Below are 19,918 nucleotides of genomic sequence, written 5' to 3'. Positions count from 1 at the left end.
CTCTATCTCTTTGTTCTCTGACCCCTTCTGTTGTCTGACTGCTTCCTCATCTTCGATGACCCCAACTTCTATGACCACAATCATCTATGACTTCTCATTATCCATTACCCTCTCCCTAACTTCTACCCACCCTCCCCGGGGGCCACCCCGCCCCCCGTACCTGAACGTCCCCTGACCCTCTTCGGGCTAGGCATACAGGCCTAACCCCACAGGCTGCCAGGAAGGCCTGGAGCCATCAATTTGTTGGCTGGGTGTGCAGGGCCTGATGGAAGAAGTGGTGGGTGACCTTCCCATCGCATGAATGAGAAGGCAGAGCCAGGAAGAGGAGGGGCAAGGCGACAGTCTCATCTAAGAGCCAACAGGAACACCCAGCTCTCAGATCAGCTGGCCCCCACCCCTACTCACTGGGCCTTGGGCATGAGGACCACGGCAGGGGGAGCTGCCACTCTCAGGCCAGGGGGTGAGCCCGTTCAGTCTCAGCTCCATGGACCACTGTTGGCCAGGAGGGAGTATGTGCGCTCTGGCAAGGCTCCAGCTGGGCCTGGCCCCGAAGACTCAGGTCAGCCAGGGGCCACCCCATCTGGGGGGGCTCTTTGCCTCCCTCCTTCCCACCTTTTTCTCTTCATCCTTGTCCATCAACCCCCTTCATTCCGCACACCCACAATGCCACCCCGCTCCACCTCAACACACTCATACACAGACATTGTCTCTAGAATGATGTTTCCTGATCTGCATGTGTTTTCCCTTAGAAAATACCCCACTGGTAACCAAGGACTCAGGAAATAAACAAAGGGAACCAGGAATAACTTAAATGGCAGAGTGAGAAGGAATCCTTCGAATGCTTTAGGGCAAAGCAGAGGAGTGCTGAGGTCGGGGTCATTCTGAAGTGGGAGAAGCTGCTCTGGTGAGTTTGCAGGGGCCTGGAAGTAGAGGTGGGGTGAGGGCTAAGGGGAAACAGGTGGTGGCTGAGACAGCAGGGGCACTTAGGAAGAGCACTGAGGCCAGGAATCCATCAGCCCGCTCCCACTGGCCCACCTTCTGGCCCTGTGCTCCCAGGCATGCTCTCACTTCCATCCGCCCCTCAGCTCCTGAGCATCATGTGCCAGGACGGTGCCAAGCCCTGCCCATGCATCAGCTCATTTCACCCTTATAATAAAACTATGAGATGGAAACTATTGTCTCCATATTGAGATGAAGAACTGAGACCCAAAGAAACTGAGTAACCTCATCAAGGTCACACAGTTAGGAAGAAGCAAAACTGGCTTCCCACCCCAGCCCTGATCAACTCCAAAGCTAAGCTCCTGGCATGGAGATGCCACACTCTGCTGATCCCTGGTTGGCTGCAGATGGAAGGGAAGCCCCCCTGTAAGGGCCTTCCTACTCACCTGGGCATGGGCTGGGACAGGTCTCTCCTGAACCTGCCCCAGGCCACAGGGCATTCCTGCCCGCTCAGGCATTCAGCCCTGCTGGCTGGGATCCGCGGCTCCAGCTTCCTCTTCCCCAGCCTTAGGTCTGGCTCGTGGCCCCCGGGGTGGCTTTTGGTGTTCCCGAGCAACCCCCAACCCCAGAAAAGGCTTTGAGGGGGCCTTCCAGAAGAGCTGGATCCCTTGGGTCTCCCCCAAACCAATCAGAACCTCAGAGGCTGACACGGGCCCGGACCTCTTGATCTTGGCCCCTATCCAGGACAGCGTGCTTGAAAGAGCTGGAAGTGATCCCAGCTACTTGTTTCACTTGTTGATGCCGCGAAGGACCCACGTTGGTTGCGTGGGACATTCCCTCCAGGAGAGGCCTTTGGGGTGTCCCCTGCCTCTGTACCAGGACCTCCTCTAAGGAAACCCCTGAAGGGCAGTCCCCTGCCTGACCAGGCCTGACGCAGAACTTGCGCTCTGAGCCACACGTCCCCACTCACCTCTTCCCATTTGCTCAGTCTCCCCCCTTATCTCAGGAGCAGCTGTGGGTCTCCTCAGGATGACTCCCTGCCATGAGAAACATTTTCCAGAGGGTTTTCCTCTTGGGGTGACTAAGAATCCCTGAGTCGCTTCAGCTTCCAGGGAATCCCTAGGGGTGTGGAGAGATGGGGGTGGCAATGGGGAGAATGTAGAGGCAGAAGCAAAGGAAAGTTCACCCAGCACCCAATATCAAGGGTGCCTCCCCATGTGTCCTCACCTGCCTGGGCCTGACCTGGCAGCCACGGGGGACCAGCTGAGAGTCCCACCCCTGAGCCTCTGGGAAGAGATCAGCCCCTAGCAGGAAAGAGCAGGGAGGATGTGACAGGAAGCACCCCACCTCGGCCAAGAAAGCTTGCAAAACGCTACGATGGCTGTCCTGCCCTTCCTCAGAAAGTCATCCGAGTTCTCACCCACTGCCTTGAAGTCCTTCCCCTGCTTCTGATCAGCTCTCCGCCTAGGGGCCTCTCTTCTCTTGTAGAAATGTGCATGTTTGGTGCGGGTTGGGCGGAGGGCTGGGGGTAACCTAGGTGGCCACAAAAGTGCCAACCAGCCTAGCAGCCCCTGCAACAGTGCTGAAACCAGGGCCCTGCAGGGCCTACTGAAGCTCATCTGCACTCACCTGAGGTGAGGCAGGGGCACTGGTGGTTAAAATGCTGAAATATTACTGCTGCCCCGGCTGGTAAATAGATACTGTCTTCAGGGCTGGAGCACGTCCACACTACAACCTCCCTGTGATCCTGCAACTAAAGGGAGACCGCCTGGCCCAGACGGAGGCCTCCGGAACAGGCTCCTGTGTCCTGATGGGGACGCCACGATGGTACCGGTTGCTAATTATTTGTAGTATCACCTTTACTTACAAGGTGCCTGGAGCCTGTCTTCAAAGAGAACCCAGTCTGGCCTGGGAGACACGCAGGGAATCAGAGTGAAGGACAAAAAGCCTAGCAACTCCCTCCCCCAGCCCAAGGCTGGTGCCTCCCCCATGGTGGGCCTTTGGCTTACTCAACTCTGTCCTACAGTCATGGTTGCCTTGTTCATTCGCCCATTTGCCAAATATTTATTGAGCACTTATTATATGCCAGGCACCATTCTAAATGCTAGGAACGCAGAGGAGGACAAGCCAGATAAGGTCCCTGCCTCAAGAAGCTTGCGTTTTAGAAGGAGACAGATGATAAATAAGGAAACAAGATAATCTCTGATAATAATAAGTGCTATGAAGAAAAGGAAACAGTGTTAAGAAATAGAGAATTACTGGGAGGTGGGGGGTGGGTGGAGGGAGGGGCAACTTAACTTTAAAAAGTCAGGGAAGGCAACTTCCCTGGTGGTCCAGGAGTTAAGGCTTCGCCTTCCAATGCAGGAGGTGCAGGTTTGATCCCTGGTCGGAGCTAAGATCCCACATGCCTCGCAGCCAAAAAACCAGAACATAAAACAGAAGCAATATTGTAATAAATTCAATAAAGACTTTTTTTTTTTTGACAGTTTTGCTTTATTTATTTATTTATTTATGGCTGTGTTGGGTCTTCGTTTCTGTGCGAGGGCTTTCTCTAGTTGTGGCAAGCGGGGGCCACTCTTCATCGTGGTGCGCGGGCCTCTCACTGTCGCGGCCTGTCTTGTTGCGGAGCACAGGCTCCAGACGCGCAGGCTCAGTAGCCGTGGCTCACGGGCCCAGTTGCTCTGCGGCATGTGGGATCTTCCCGGACCAGGGCTCAAACCCGTGTCCCCTGCATTGGCAGGCAGACTCTCAACCACTGCGCCACCAGGGAAGCCCCAATAAAGACTTTAAAAGTGGTCCACATCAAAAAAAAATATTTAGGGCTTCCCTGGTGGTGCAGTGGTTGGGAGTCCGCCTGCCGGTGCAGGGGATACGGGTTCGTGCCCCGGTCCGGGAGGATCCTGCGTGCCGCGGAGCGGCTGGGCCCGTGAGCCGTGGCCGCTGAGCCTGCGCGTCCGGAGCCTGTGCTCTGCAGCGGGAGAGGCCACAGCAGTGAGAGGCCCGCGTACCGCAGGGAAAAAAAAAAAAATCTTAAAAAAAAAAAAAAAGCCAGGGAAGGCCTTTCTGAAGATGTGGAATTTGACAAGATGATGGAAAGAGTCTGGGAAAGAGTGGTCCAGGTAGAGGGAACAGGACATGCAGAGTCCTAGAGGTGAAAGAGCTTGACATGTTTCAGAAACAGAATGGACAGTGTGGGTAGAAAGCAAAGGCTAAGGGAAAGGGTGGGATGAAATGAGGTGAAGAGGTGGGCAGGGACCAGCTCACATAGGATCTTAAAGGCTGTGGCGGAACATTTGTTTTTTGTTTTTTAATTTATATATATTTTTTATTTTTGGCTGCGTTGGGTCTTCGTTGCGTGCGGGCTTTCTCTGGTTGCGGCGAGCAGGGGCTACTTTTCGTTCGGGTGCGTGGGCTTCTCATTGCAGTGGCTTCTCTTGTTGCGGAGCACAGGCTCCAGGTGCACGGGCTTCAGTAATTGTGGCGCATGGGCTCAGTAGTTGTGGCTCGGGGGCTCTAGAGCGCAGGTTCAGTAGTTGTGGCGCACGGGCTTAGTTGCTCTGCGGCATGTGGGATCTTCCGGAACAGGGCTTGAACCCACTGGCAGGCAGATTCTTAACCACTGCGCCACCAGGGAAGTCCGGAGTATTTGGATTTTATGTCAAGTTCAGTGGGAAGGTATCAACTGTATTCAAGCATGATCTACATGATGTGGGTTTCTTGAAGGCAAGTTCCATGTCCTTGACGTTCTGCTGCCCCACAGAACTGGCATCAGGTAACAGTAGTAACAGTTGCTTTGAGCCATCATTTACACATCATGGACCAGGCACTGTTCTCAGGATTCTTTTTTTTTTTTTTTTTTAATGAATGAATCTTTTTTTTTTAATTTTATTTATTTATTTTTGGCTGCATTGGGTCTTCGTTGCTGCACATGGGCTTCTACTCTTTGTTGCTGTGTGCGGGCTTCCCATTGCCGTGGCTTCTCTTGTGGAGCACGGGCTCTAAGCGCACGGGCTTCAGTAGTTGTGGCACACGGGCTTAGTTGCTCCGCAGCATGTGGGATCTTTCCCGACCAGGGCACGAACCCGTGTCCCCTGCATTGGCAGGCCGATTCTTAACCACTGCGCCACCAGGGAACTCCAGTTCTCAGGATTCTCTTAATCCTCAGTTCCATTATTATCCCATTTGACAGACAAGAAACCAGAGGCTCCCAGAGGTCACATAGCTTGCCAAGGTTGGAGGTGGCTAGTGTGGGAGCCAGGATTAGAATGCAGCCAATCTGGATGCTGTGGGGGTCCAAAAAGAGGAGAACTGGAAGAATCCATGAGCACCCGAGAAATTCTGAGTAGCAGGAATAACAAGAACAGGTCACAGGGTGGGATGAGGAGGAGATCAGCCGGTTGGCCCTGCTGGGAAAGGACAAGAGTGGGAGAGAAGACTGGGACCCAGAAAGCCTGATGGAGGGGTTCCTGCCTTTCTACCCCCTGAATAGCGGCAAACGCAAGCCCCGAAGCTGAGGGCCCCCCTGCCTGAGGCTGCCGCCCACCCAGGGTCTTAGCTTACCACCCAGCCTGGGTTTTCTCCAACCTAACCTGGAGCCCAGAACTCTCCTTGAACAAGTTAGCATCACCTGAAACCTCAGTTTGCGAAGGAGAGGGCAGAGATGAGGCATAAGGACAGGAAGAAGGCTCCTCCTGCCCTCAACAAAGAAACACTTTGAACTTTCATGAAGGTACAAGCTGGGGGCGCAGGGGGAGTTGTGGGAAGCCAAGGTGAAGAGGAAAGGCCATTGTGCTATGCACCTTACATATAGTTACTCCTCACCAAAGCCACTGTTCCAGATGAGAAACTGAGCTTCAGAGATGTTCCAGAACTTGACTAAGGTCACAGAGCTGACAAACCAGGATTCACTCCGGAGTCTGACTGGCTCCACTTCCTGCCTGGGCACTCCAGAAGCACAGACTTGTTTTCCTGCAGGTTTGCACTCTAACCCCCTCACCTAGCTCCAGGCACTAGCTAGGCGCTCAGCTACAATGAGGGCAGTGAGCCTCACTGCCCTCCTCTCAAACCACCATTTTGCCGGGTCCCAGCACTTCCCTCCTGCTTAGCCTTTTCCGACCTCCATCTGTTTCCCCTGTGCCAATCAGAGCACTCATCTTTGGAAAAGGGTTTCCTGCCCACCTCCATCTTGAGTCCCAATTTGCCTTGGCAGTCCCCTGGGCAGAGATCATATACCAAGTCACTCCCCAGAAGCTGAATATCTGTGTTCCAGGCAGCCAGGCCCCCCAGGGCTGAGGTCTGGGAGAAGTTGGACCAGGCTGAAACTGGAATGGGGGAGCTCTCCCTTGAGATGCATCTGGAAATGTTAAAAGTTCCTCTCCCATCCTAAAGGAGTCTGAGTTTGTTCACAGGTGCCCAAGCAACAGGGAGAAGAAGGAGCTGGGTCAGGTGCTTCCCCCTCCCCTGCTGGCAAATGCCTGGAAGAGTGGGCCTGTGGAATGCGAGGGTGGAGGGGGATGGGAGGGGAGGTAGGGAGCCTCTCTGTATCCCCGGCCTCAGGTTCACAAAGGGCCTTAAATTAGACTTCTGATGTTATCTCCAAATGACGCCATACATAGAGCCATTGTCTACTTTACGTGTTTGAAGTGTTAATGTGTTAAATGTAAATATTGAAAACATGCTACAGTTTTTCAATCCAGTTTGGCATCTCACTTTTTAAATTCCAGGAACCTCAAAAATGGAAGAAGGAAGGCTTCTCTGGAGCCTCTGAGAGGCCTCGATGTGTTCTTCCCAAAGGAAGAACGCGGGGTGGGCGGGGAGGGGGTGGGCAACTGGAGGGAGGCAGCGCACACGAACTGGGACCCGAGCCGCGTCCTTCCAGCTGAAGCCTGGGGGCAATCCCAGCTCCTCTGAAAGAGGCCTGCCCTTTTGTGCCCTAAGTTCCCACTTTTGCTCCTCAGGAGCGAGCCAGAGTGAGGGCAGGGGACGGGCCTAGACTGGCAGAGAAGCGTTAAGAGGCGGCACAACCGGCCCGCCCGCGGCTCCGGGACCAGATGCTCCGGCATCACGTTCTCTCGCCAGGGCTCGAATCCGTGTCCAGCCCCAGACCCCTGCGGAGGCCCTGCCAAGGGAGTAGACAGGCTCCGCGGAGAACCCCAGAAAGGCGGAAGGAGCGTGCTCCCTCCCAAGGGAAAGACAGATGTGGGGCTAATGAAAGGGATGCAGAGAGGCGCGGGGCCGGCGGGGGAGATCGGGGGCGTGACGGGGAGAGGAAAGCTCCCGGGAGGGAGCGAACCAGACCACCTGGAGGTTCGCCGCGACGCCGGGCTGCAGCCGACGGGGGAGAGGAGCCGGGAGGGGGCGTGCAATTTGGCCCGAGGGTCCTGAGCTGAAACTCAACACCCGCCTTTGGAGGGACCGTCCTTCTTTCTCCTCCGCCCCTTCCCTTCCCCTCCCTTTTCCCCTCCCTCCTTTCTCTTAATCCCCGGGACTGAGCCCCGCGCCGGAGCGGAGAGGGCCCGAGGGGAGGAGAAAGGAGCTGCACAGAAAGGGCGCCGGGAGCCCGGGAAGGGGAGGGAAGGGGAGCCGCGAGCGGGGGGGTGAGCCTGAAGGCCGCGCGCGACCCTCGGAGCCTTCCCAGCGCTCTGTGTCCCCCCCCAGCCCCACCTCCAGGCGAGTCCGCAGGACCCTGGCCTCTGCTCCTCCTTCGCCTTCTCTTTGCTCCTTCTTTTGCTTTGTGGCCTTTCTCTCGGTTGCCAGAGACACCCGGGCTGCCCCTAGCCCTGGGGCGCGCGGAGAGGGCCCGCCAAGGGTGCGTGTAAGCGGGGCGGCGGGGCCAGCGCCGAGGGCCGGGGGCCGAGGGTGGGAGCGGGAGCGCCGGCGTCGAGGGCTGGAGAGGGGCGTGTGGGGAAGGCCGTCCCGCCCCTTCGAGCCGGGCCCGCGTGCGGGTAGTGAGGCGCCGTCGCGGCGCCCCCAGACCCCCAGGCGCGCTGCGAGCTAGTGTGCGTGCTTGGGAACCCGCCTCCTCGCCGGGGCTGCGAGAGTCTGGGCAGAAAGCAACCACTCGGGCCGCCCAGCCCAGCCGCCGCGCTCTCTGAGGCATTCGGCGCCAGCCTGGCCTCGGTTCGCCAAGTCGGGCGAGTTTGAAGAGGGACGAACGTCTCAGTTTTCACTGCCCCCCAGCCCCCTCCCTCGCAGCGGGGCTGCCGTAGAGCCTCCGACGCCCCTCAGCCTCGGGAGCACCGCTCTCCGGCGCGGCAGCCGGGTGGGGAGGCTTGGCCCCTAAACTCGCTCGTCCAGCCCGACCGCCTCGGCGGCTTCTCCCTGCCCTCGGGGCCGCCCTGAGCGGCCCGGAGAGGCGTCGAGCGCAGCCTCAGCTCCCGCCTCCCCGCCCGCCCTGGCACTGGAAGGGAGCTTTGGGCCCGTGCGGATCCGGGGTGCCCCCTCGGCCTAGGACAGGCAGCTCCGGGGGCCTGGTCCACCCGGCAGCCCCCGGGAGGCCGCGGGGACGGGGCAGAGCGCGCGCCCTTGGATGAGGTCCCGCAGCGACGCCCCGGCCCGCCCCGCTCCTCCTCCTGCCCGGCCAAGCTGCCTCCCATTTGGGGAGTTTCGTGGGTTTTCTTTCTCCTCCTCCAACCTCTGCGGAGGCCACGACTCAGGCGCCGCAGCAGGGGGCCGCCTCCATGGTGCGGGGCAGCCGCTGCTGAAGTCAGCGAAACCGAGCCTGGCCTGGAGCTGGCCGCGCGGAAGGCCAAGGCCATGGCCATAGCCACGTCGGTGAGTCCACCAGAGAGAGGAGGCTGCCGGGCAGAGACGTCCACAGCCTGTCCTGCACCGCTGTCACTTTTATTTCTGCCTTCTCTTTGTCTCGCTCCTTGGCCCCTTGATTCTTCGGAAGACTGTGTCCCCTTTCTGGCACTTTTGTTTCCCTTTCCCCCTCTCACTCCTCATCCGTAGCTCCTACTGGATCTGGCCTCCCCCTTTTCTTCTCCTCCTCCTCCCCATTCTCCCCTTTTTCTTTCCAGAGGCTGCTCCTGGAAGGAGGGGAGGGGGCAAGCCTGAGTCCTATCTGCTTCTTTATGGGCGGGAACAGATGGCCACTGGAGGTTGGCAGGGGCTTGTGACTGGGAGGCTAGTAGAAGGTTGGGAGAGGGCTGAAAGAACGGAGGTGGCTCCAGGGAAATAGGAGAGGGCAAAGGGCCCAAGGGGGCCCTTCTCTAGAGGAGGGATGGCAGAAAGGTGGGAAATAAAGTAAAAGAGGGAGATCGGGCAGGGAGCAAGAGAAAATAGAGGGAGGAAGGGAGGTGATGTCAGCCAGCCTCTGGCCACTTTCCTAGGACTGGGGACAAAGGGAGGAGACAGCTGGCATGATGGGCCAGTGGGAGGAGGCCTCCCAGTGAGCGTGTGGCCCACGGCCACCCCCCTTTAAGACAGCCACTCCCTCACAAATCAGCTGGGCCCCTGAGGAGGGGGTAGAGCTGGGGTGGCCACACCCATCATCAATCAGTCTATCAGGGACTCTGGCCTGGGTTCCCGCAATTGCAAGGCCCAGAGGTTTGGTCCCATTGGACAGAATTCAAACCTGACACAGGGAGGAACTCTTCACAGCCCCGCCCCTGCTTTCTGTCCTCTACTGCTTGTAGTCTGAATCCAAGCAACTCTGTCCCCTTTCCACCCTTCCCTAGGCCTTAGGATTCCCAGGGAAAACGAGGCTGCCACCTGCTTTCTGGCCCCCTCTGAATGGGCATCCTGCGAAGGAGGATTGTGAGGCTGGGAAGAGAAGCATGGCTTCTGACATCCTCCCACACCCCTCGAGGATGAGTTAGATTTTCATTCCTTCTCAGACCAAACACCTCTCAGCTCCTCAATCTATACGATGGCAAGCAGACCCTAGTTCGGAGCCAGAAGAAGGGGAGGTCCTGAACATAGTGGGGTACTCTGTCATAAAGATGCCTTCTCAGGAGCCAAGTGGTCAGCTGGTCAGCTTTGTAGTCCCAGGAGGTAGATCTTTTGCCTGGGGGAGCAAGGGGTGTTGGTATTTATTCTTATGAAACTCACGGGATCCTAATAACAGCTAATATTTATTGAGTATTTACTGGCCCTAAGCTGGCCCTGAGCTTTGTCTGGGTTTGTCCTGATTCTTTGATGCAGTGTCTCACCCAGTCCTCACAACAACCCTGTGAGGCTAGTACTGTTATTAGCTGAAAGTGGATATTCAGCTATGGATATGGAATTCTATAAAGGAGGAAACTGAAGCTTGGAGAGGTTAAACAAACTGCCCAAAGTCACCCAGCTCGAAAGTGGCAGAGCCAGGACTCAAACTCACATCTGTCTGCCTCAGAAACCATGCTTTTAACCCCCTGGCTAGATCCAAAACACCAATTTCGAATTTACAGTTAGAAAGAAAAAGGCCAAGCTAACCAGGAATTTGTGTCATCTGGCTAGCGTATTGGCTTTCTGTGGGACAACATCCTTTAGAAGCCAAAATATAATCAGAAAAGGGTTTGATAATTTGGAATCAGGCAAGAGAAGTCAGCTTATTGTTAAAACCACCCAGCCATAAAGGGCTGGACAACCTCTCCACCTGAGGGAAACACCGGCCACGAGGAACATGCACTCATGCTGGCTGAGCCAGCCATCCTTCCCCCAGGGCCTGGTGGCCAAATGCAGCCTGCCAGAGATCTTGAGCTTGAGATGTTTCACTGAGTTAGTCAGCCCACATGGATTACCTGTTCAGTAATGCCTAACTACCTGCTTTCCACCACTGCCTGGGATCCTGCCAGCAGGCTCGGGTCACTCAGGAAACATAACTGAAGTGGAATATATTTTGACATTGTGGGTGACTTAAGCTTGATTCTACCAAATAACTTGGTGGAACCAGAGCCCAGTGAAGAGAGACTAGCAAAGGGAACTTGGGCATCATGAAGACTTCCTATGAACTTGAGTCATGTTTGAGCCACGGGTCCTCTTTTTGTTTTGTTTTTTAAGTCTTTTTGTTCTTGTTATCTTTTTATTTTGTTTTTAAATTTTTATTATTTAATTCTGGTTGTTTGTTTGTTTGTTGCGGTATGCGGGCCTCTCACTGTTGTGGCCTCTCCCGTTGCGGAGCACAGGCTCCAGACACGCAGGCTCAGAGGCCATGGCTCACGGGCCCAGCCGCTCCACGGCATGTGGGATCTTCCCGGACTGGGGCACGAACCCGTGTCCCCTGCATCGGCAGGTGGACTCTCAACCACTGCACCACCAGGGAAGCCCTATTTAATTGTTTTATTTTTGGCTGTCTTGGGTCTTCATTGCTGTGCACAGGCTTTCTCTAGTTGCAGCAAGCGGGGACTACTTTTGGTTGCGGTGAGCGGGCTACTTATTACAGTGGCTTCTCTTGTTGTGGAGTGTAGGCTCTAGGCGTGTGGGCTTCAGTAGTTGCAGCACGCAGTAGTTGTGGCCCACGGGCTTAGTTGCTCCGCGTCATGTGGGATCTTCGCGGACCAGGGCTGGCACCCGTGTCCCCTGCATTGGCAGGCGGATTCTTAACTACTGCGCCACCAGGGAAGTCCCTTTTTTTTTTTTTAATTGAAGTATAGTTGATTTACAATGTTGTGTTACTGCTGTACGGCAAAGTGATTCAGTTATACATATATATGTACATTCTTATTTATATTCTTTTCCACTATGGTTTATCATAGGATATTGAATATAGTTCTCTGTGCTATACTGTAGGACCCTGTTGTTTCTCCCTTCTATATATAATAGCTCACATCTGCTAACCCCAACCTCCCACTCCATCCCTCCCCCAGTCCCTTCCCCCTTGGCAACCACCAGTACGTTCTCTATGTCCATGATTCTGTTTCTGTTTCATAGATAGGTTCATTTGTGCCATACTTTAGATTCCACATATAAGTGATATCATATGGTGTTTGTCTTTCTCTTTCTGACTTACTTCACTTAGTATGATAATCTCTAGTTGCATCCATGTTGGTGCAAATGGCATTATTTCATTCTTTTTTATGGGTGAGTAATATTCCATTGTATGTATGTACCACATCTTCTTTATCCATTCATCTGTCAACGGACATTTATGTTGTTTCCATGTCTTGGCTGTCGTGAATAGTGCTGCTGTGAACTTAGGGGTGTGCGTTTCTTTCTGAATTATAGTTTTGTCTGGATATATGTCATGGGCCCTCTTGACTTAACTACTGTTACTAATATAACAAGAAAAAAGTGGATCCTTTTTTGGGGGTGTGTGCGCTGCACGGCTTGTGGGATCTCAGTTCTGTGACCAGGAATTGAACCTGGGCCACGGCAGTGAAAGCCTGGAATTCTAACCACTAGGCCACCAGGGAACTCCCCAAAAGTAGATCCTTAGGCTTGTGGTTGTGAAGAGGCAGCAGAGGAGTGAGTGAGAGGCTTTTGGAATCCCACAGCCTGGAGTTCAAATCATGCCGCACCAGCTGTATGTCGTTGGGCAAAGTACCAACCTCTCTGTTCCAATTTCCTTTCCAAATGGGGATAATGATGGCTCCTCCCTCATCAGGTTGTTGTGAGGATTAAATGAGATGAGATGATCAGTGCAAACGCTCGCTCAGTGTCTGGCTATATAATTTGCACTTGATGTCTGTGGCTTACCTGAGCCTGTAGCTCTCCAAGGAAAAAGCTTAGATGTCCCCACCAGACAGGACTGGAAACAGGCTGATAAATGTTTGCTCTTGGTTGGTCCACCAGCCCCCTTGCCTACACACACACACACACACACACACACACACACACACACACAAACACACACGAGCGTATACACTTTTCTCCATGATAACCTCAGCCTCTGCTGGTAGAACCTTACTTCCTCAGACTGAGAACAAAACAATTGCTTTGGTTTCTGTTTTCTTCCTTATTATGCCGAGGCTCTGTCTGGGCTGGGCTTCTGCCACTCGTTCTCAGAATGCGGGGTCTCTGCGGCTGCTTAATCTAACCTGCTTATAGGGGATGCTGACTGGGAAACAGGGAAGGTAAAGGAGATTCTATGGGAGACCTTTTCAGTACTTCCTCACGTAATTCATTCAACATATGTTCATGAGGGACTGATTCCAGGTTAGGCCTATTGCGGAGGCTAGGAATATAGAAATCCCTTTTCTCACAGGGCTGACAGTACAAGGGAAGAAATTGATTTTTTAAAGTAAATAGACAAATAGTATAAAGTACTGTGAAGGAAACAATGGGTGGAGACAGACAGAATGGGGTGGGGAGAAGAGTGAGAAGAAGACATTTCAGAAGAACTGAAGGATGAAAAAGGGCCAGTCAAATGAACAGTCAGGGGACAGGTAAAGGAACTGCAAAGGCCCTGAGGTGGGAAAGAGCTTGTCTAGATCAAGGAATAGAGAGGGAGAATGCAAGGGATAAAGCTGGAGACAGGCAGGGCCCAGTCAGGAAGAGCTGAGTCAGGAGGTCAGATTTTTAGCTTGAGGGAAGTGGGGAGCTCTGTGTTTTGAGCAGGGGGTGACATGACCTGATATGTGTGTGAAGACCCCTCTCCCTACTCCCACCTCACCCACCAGGCCCAGCTGGCCCGGGCACTGTACGACAACACCGCCGAGTCCCCCCAGGAACTGTCCTTCCGCCGAGGGGACGTTCTACGGGTGCTGCAGAGGGAAGGCGCTGGTGGGCTGGACGGCTGGTGCCTCTGCTCCCTGCATGGCCAGCAGGGCATTGTGCCTGCCAACAGAGTGAAGCTCCTTCCCAATGGCCCGACACCCAAGCCTGGCCTCTCCCAGGTGCCGCCAGCCCAGCCTGGCTCGCCACATCCAGCCCCAGAGCACGGCAATGAGGACCAGGAGGTGAGAGCTGGAGTCCCCCAAAACCCCAGGCCAGGACATGCCATCCGCCGGTGCCTGCACGTGGAGGAGGGAGAGCCCTGAGACGGCAGCTCTGCACCGGCTCTGCTCTGCTAATCCTGTTGGCCAACCCTTTCTGGGCTCTTTCCCCACTGGTACAGGGAGGGTGTTGGAAGATGTCTAAGCTCCTCCCGGGCACACATTATCTGATCCCCTGGTCCCCACACCACCTGACCCACCTGCCTGTGTTCATCCCTCAGGTGTATGTGGTGCCACCCCCAGCTCGGCCTTGTCCTACCTCGGGACCTCTGGCTGGACCCTGTCCGCCCTCCCCTGATCCCATCTACAAGGTCCCCAGAGGCAGTGGGACCCAACAGGCTGCCCCTGGAGATGCCCTGGAGGTGAGGGGCTAGAGGTTTGTGTGTATGTTGGGCAGGGAACAGACGGCTCTCAGTGGTGGGGGTTAGCGGAATGGGGGCCCACTGCTGAGACTGAGGGTAACCAACTGCTTCCTCTCCAGGTCTATGACGTACCCCCCACTGCCCTCCGAGTTCCCTCTAATGGCCCCTATGACTCCCCGGCCTCCTTCTCCCGCCCTCTGGCTTGGGTTGTCCCGCAGTCCCCTGGAGAAGATGAAGCTCCCTATGATGTGCCTCTGGCCCCGAAGCCACAGTCAGACCTGGAGCCAGATCTGGACTGGGAGGGGGGCCGGGAGCCAGGGCCCCCCCTCTATGCTGCCCCCTCCAACCTGAAACGAGCATCCGCCCTGCTCAATCTGTACGAAGCACCGGAAGAACTGCTGGCAGACGGGGAAAGCGGGGGCACTGACGAGGGCATCTACGACGTCCCCCTGCTGGGGCCGGAGACACCCCCTTCTCCAGAGCCCCTGGCAGCCTCAGCTTCCAATGACCTGGACGCCCTGGCCCTGCTTCTGGCCAGAAGCCCCACACCCACACACAGGCCCCGCTTGCCCTCAGCTGAAAGCCTGTCCCGCCGCCCTCTGCCAGCCCTGCCTGTCCCAGAGGCCCCCAGCCCTTCCCCGGCCCCCTCTCCTGCTCCAGGCCGGAAGGGCAGCATCCAGGACCGGCCTCTGCCCCCGCCCCCACCCCGCCTGCCGGGCTACGGGTGCCCCAAGGTCGAGGGGGATCCAGAGATCGGGGAGGTGGAGGACCATCAAGAAGGACACCACAATGAGTATGAGGGCATCCCGATGGCCGAGGAGTATGACTATGTCCACCTGAAGGTGAGCTCGCCTCCAGCCAGCCCCACCAGAAATGGCTCCAGGAGAGCCGGGGGTGCGGAGAGGAGCAAGGAGGCCTGAGGCCCCAGATGCAGACCCTGGCTTCCTCCCTTCCCTTCATCCCCATCCATGGCCCTGTACCCTATGGCCTGGGCCCCAGTACTTGGCCACATCACTTGTATCGGTGCCACATTCCTCCCCCTAAACCCAGCCTGGGGTCCCTGAGACCTCTGACCTGCCACCAGAGCTCTCCCGGACCTAGAGTCAAGGGGTTGCAGATCTGATGGCAGGAGAGACCTTCGGGAGCACGTGGGAGTGGGGAGGTGTAGGAAGACCATGGAGGCTAGACCTCAGCCTGCTCCCCCACCCCTGCACTGAGACCCTCTCCCCCCAACTGCAGGGCATGGATAAAGCTCAGGGAGCCAGGCCCCGGGATAAGGCCTCCCCAGGGGATCCTGAACTGCTGGAGAGGGGGCCACCAGAGCAGCAGGTAACCCCACGGGGGTGGTGCTAGAGAAGGGGCACTGGGGGAGGAGGAGCAGGAACTTGGAAGAAGGGCTATTCTCAACTTGAGCATCAAGGGAAATCGATTTAGGATGGGGGTAAGAGTTCAGTGAAACAGGACGGTTGGAGTAGAGAGGAGTTAGAATTCGGGAAGGAGCTGGAACTTAGAAAAGGACATCAGGGATTCGGAAAGAGAGGAAAGAATGTGCTGGAGAAGAGTCAGAAAACCGAGCAGTCAAGGGAGCAGGAGAGTTGCTGGGCCGGGTGACTTCTGAGGCCCCTCCCAACTGTGAATTCCTGGGTTCCTAAGAGACCCGGCTCCTAATCCATGCTCCACCACTAAGAAGCCGGGGGCTCTGAAGCCGCCAGTTAATCTCTCTGGGCCTCGGGAAAGTGAGATGGTCTCCTCTACCTGATCTAGAATGGTCCTAATCACAGTAGCTACCATTTGTCAGGTTTGTACCAAGTGCCAGACCCTATGCTCAGCACATCGCGTGCGTCAGCACTGATCACAGCCATAGTTAGCACTCACATAGTGCTTACAGTGTGCAATTCTCTGTTCTCAGCCCTTTCTGTATATCGTATCAGCTAATCTTCACTGCAGCCTTAGGAGGCAGAGACGAGAGCTGCACTATCCAGTCTGGTAGCCACCAGCCACATGCGGCTTCCGATCCCCTCCAAATGTGACCGGTCCAAACTGAAATGTACTGTAAATATAAAGTGCACACCAGATTTTGCAGACTTAGTATGAAAAACAATCTCAATAATTTTCATATTGATTACAGTGTTGAAATTACAACATTTTTAATATATGGAGTTAGAAAATATGTACCAATTTCTTTGTACTTTTCTTAATGTGGCTCCTAGAAAATATGAAATTACATGGGTGGTTCGCCTTACGTTTACACTGGACAGTGCAGTCCTAGGCTCCCCATTTTAGAGACAAGGAAACAATGAAGTTCAGAGACTTGATTTTGAGGTTGTCTGTATCCAGATTTATCTGACATCAATTCTGGGCACCTTCCTGCCACTCGCTATGAGAATCTAAATTGTCTGATGGGCAGAGGTACGATCTAAAGGAATTGAGCTCAGGGAGAAAGGAAGGAATGAGGAACAAAGGGAGGGAAGGAGAAAGGAAATGAGAACAAAAGCGGCAGTGATGAGAGCAATCCCACTGACCACTCTTCTCGGCCCGCAGGAGGCCCCGTCCCCAGGGGAGCCACTGGTTCTTCCCGCCGGAGATCTACAGCTCCTGCACTTCTACGCCGGGCAGTGCCAGGGCCACTACTCAACACTGCAGGCAGCCGTGGCGGCCCTGATGTCCAGCACCCGGGCCAACCAGCCCCCGCGCCTCTTCGTGCCCCACGGCAAGCAGGTGCTGGTGGCCGCTCACCGCCTGGTGTTTGTTGGGGACACCCTGGGCCGCCTGGCAGCCTCCACCCCTCTGCGAGCACAGGTCGGAGCTGCAGGCACAGCGCTGGGCCAGGCATTGCGGGCCACGGTGCTGGCCGTCAAGGGGGCCGCCATGGGCTACCCATCCGGCCCAGCGGCCCAAGAGATGGTGCAGTGTGTGGCGGAGCTGGCAGGGCGGGCCCTGCAATTTACCACCCTGCTCACCAGCCTGGCCCCCTGAGCCCCTTGGCCCTGCTCTGCCCTCGCCTGCCTGCCAGAGCCCCCTCCAGGCCTTGGGCAGCTGGAGGGTTCTGTTTTAGGGACAGGAGAGGTGGAGGCATCTCTCCCCCTCCCCCCGCCCCAGTCATCTCAGCCTCTCACAGAGGCACCTCCTCCCCTACCCCGCAGCTTTTTGTACGAGCCATTTTGTATAAATTATTTATATTTAATATTATTCCCTGCTTTGTCAGGGGCAGGCGCCAGGCCCTCCAGGGCAAGGAGGAACTGGACCTTCCTCCTCCCTCAGCCTGACGCAGAGGTTCTTGGGCACCACGTGGCTGCCTGCCTCTGGGATTTCGGCCCCACAGAGGTTCAGGTAGCTGAAACCTGAATCATTTTCAGGTTCTGGGGGAAGGGGCCACCCGGAGCCCCTTTCCTGTCCTGTGTCTTGGCTCTAAAACATCAGTGCCTCACTGTTAGCTGAGAGTGAGGGCAGGACGTTGGCCACCCAGAATGGGAAGGCCTGGGAGAGGCCAGAGGGCTCCTCCCCACAGGAGGCAGGAGAGATGGGCCTTGGGCGCTGGTGCATCTCAATAAACCAGGCTGTCTGGTTCCCTGACTCTGCTTCTTGGGAGCCTGGGGAGTGGGCCTGGTATCCTTGGCCAAAATGATGAGACGCACGCTGTGGGCAGGCTGCCTTTAGGGTTTTGGGGAAAATTTTGCTGTTTCTTCAACAACTATTCATCTGGCAGGTTCTCCGCTCCCATGTGATGTGCCAGGCGCAGTTCTGAAGGTACATCATGGGGGTGGGCTGGATATAAACAAGTCAGCTAAAAGAAGTAAGTAAAGAAAGAAACCTGCCACAAAGTTGACAGTTGCTGGTAATGGAAATAAACAGGGTGATATGCCAGACTAACTAGATGAGGGGAGAGGCCATTGGAGACTTTAGACAGAATTGCTGGGGAGGTGAGGTGGTATCTGTGCTGAGACTCGGAGGATGAGAGAACCAAGAAGAGTCTGCAACACGGCATACCAGGAAGGCAGGCCCTGATTTGTGACCAAGGCCTCTCCTCCAAGACCAATGTCAAGTGATGTCATTAGAGAGGTGCACATGTGGAGAGGGTGGCCACAAGAGAGCCTTCATGATGCCATGCTGAAGACGTCACCCCAGCTGTCCTCAGCTTTGTGCCATAGGACAGCTCTGGCCAACTGGAGAGCGCTGCTGGCCTGGGCACCCTCTCCCTTCAGTTAACCCAAGAAGGTCTAGCCCCTTCAACTCCCCTTTCCAGGCTTCCTGACTGTCCTTCTGGACACACCATTTTTTAGAGGAGCTGAGGGGCCAGTGAATTTAATGCGTTGGAAGTCCATAGTCCACAGAGCTTTGGTGAAATTAATGGGCCATGGCTTAGATAGGGGATCACTCCAGCCATTTACCACAAGGGAAGTAGTCCAAGCCACAGATCCATTGCTTCAGTTCTGCTTTCCCAAGATGCTACTCTGGCACAGTGACTGGATTGGAGGCACCCCAAAATTCAATCACAGTCTTAGTCTCTTGGCCCCTTTCCCCATGCATTTGCCTCCTCCATTTTGGGTTCTTTGTTCTCATTTCACTCTCAAAAGGAAACTCATTTTCAGATTCTGAGGCCACCAAAATTTACCCCAGGTGTTGAAGACTTGTAACAGGGGCCATCCTCCATCACCTTCCAGAAAGAATTTCAAGAGATCAGCCTGGAATTAGAGTCAGAGGTCTCAGTGCAAGTTTCCATGTACCTATATGTCTGCAGGTAAATCCCCTCAGTCCCTCCAAGTCCTGGTTTCATCTTTAATATGAGGATGAGCATAATGATCTCACAGGCTTGTTGTGAGGCCCTAACAAGATAATGCATGTGAACAGCCCAGCACCACAGAAAGTTAAAGGGATTATAATTCCAGGACAGACACAAGGACACAAACAAACCCCCAAGGCATGTTGGCTGTGACAACACCAAAAGTAAATCCCGAAGGGACAAGAGACGCTAAAATGAGTTGGGGGAGGGAAAGTGGTGTGAGGCTGCTTAGTGCCTTACGATAGTTTCCCACAGTTGGAAAATTTCTCAACAGAGGAGACAAATTAGAAGTGTGGTTCAGTGGAGACACGAGGGAATGGATTTCCTGGCTGAGACTGATAGGACATGCCTTTTCAGCCCTTACCTGGAATTAGAGAATAAAGTACCTATTAGATATCAAATCTCTTAGAGAAGTGTATCTCACACTTTAATGTACATACACCTAGGGATCTGGTTAAGATGCAGATTATGACTCAAAGGGCTGCGATTCTGCATTTCTAACAAGCTCCCAGGTTATACAGCTGCTGGTAGTCTGTAAATCACACTCTGAGTAGCAGTTCAAGGAGTTAGGGAAAGCTTCTCTGAGGCAAATATGCTTAAGCTGACAGCTGAAGGATGAGGAGAACTTGACTAAGGGGGAGGAGAAGCCTTCTAGGTGTAAAGACCAGCTCAATGCAAGGGATCCGTGGCACCGGAAAACCTGAAAGAATGTCAGTGTGACTGGAGCGCAGAGAGTTTGGGGAGAGATGTGAGGTGGAGCTGCAGAGAGCATAGGATCACGTTTGAGGTGTCTAGAAAATTAGTATTTACCTTGACAGTGAGAAGACATTGAAGGCTGTTAAGTAGGAAAGGGACATGAACAGATACGCTTTTTTTTTTTGGCTACGTGGGGTCTTGGTTGCTGCGCACAGGCTTTCTCTAGTTGCAGCGAGCAGGGGGTACTCTTCGTTGTGGTGCGCAGGCTTCTCCTTGCAGTGGCT

General features: G+C 54.9%; 1 protein-coding gene across 1 annotated transcript; it reads left to right on the top strand.

Moving 5' to 3' along the window:
* Positions 1–8,467: 8,467 nt before the first annotated feature.
* EFS (embryonal Fyn-associated substrate) lies at positions 8,468–18,921 on the top strand (the record flags this gene model as incomplete). The annotated part of the gene is given in 10 exon segments (XM_081229412.1): positions 8,468–8,512; positions 8,514–8,598; positions 8,601–8,648; positions 8,651–8,712; positions 13,482–13,760; positions 14,018–14,158; positions 14,278–15,000; positions 15,398–15,487; positions 16,700–17,905; positions 18,748–18,921. Coding segments are annotated over 9 exon segments (1,908 nt in total). The 3' UTR covers positions 17,135–17,905; positions 18,748–18,921.
* Positions 18,922–19,918: the final 997 nt, after the last annotated feature.

Source organism: Mesoplodon bidens (genome assembly GCF_964165515.1).
Source record: "Mesoplodon bidens genome assembly, chromosome: 3".
Classification (NCBI taxonomy): domain Eukaryota; kingdom Metazoa; phylum Chordata; class Mammalia; order Artiodactyla; family Ziphiidae; genus Mesoplodon; species Mesoplodon bidens.
Note: the sequence above shows the minus strand (reverse complement) of the source record. Positions and strands in the feature narration are given on the sequence as shown.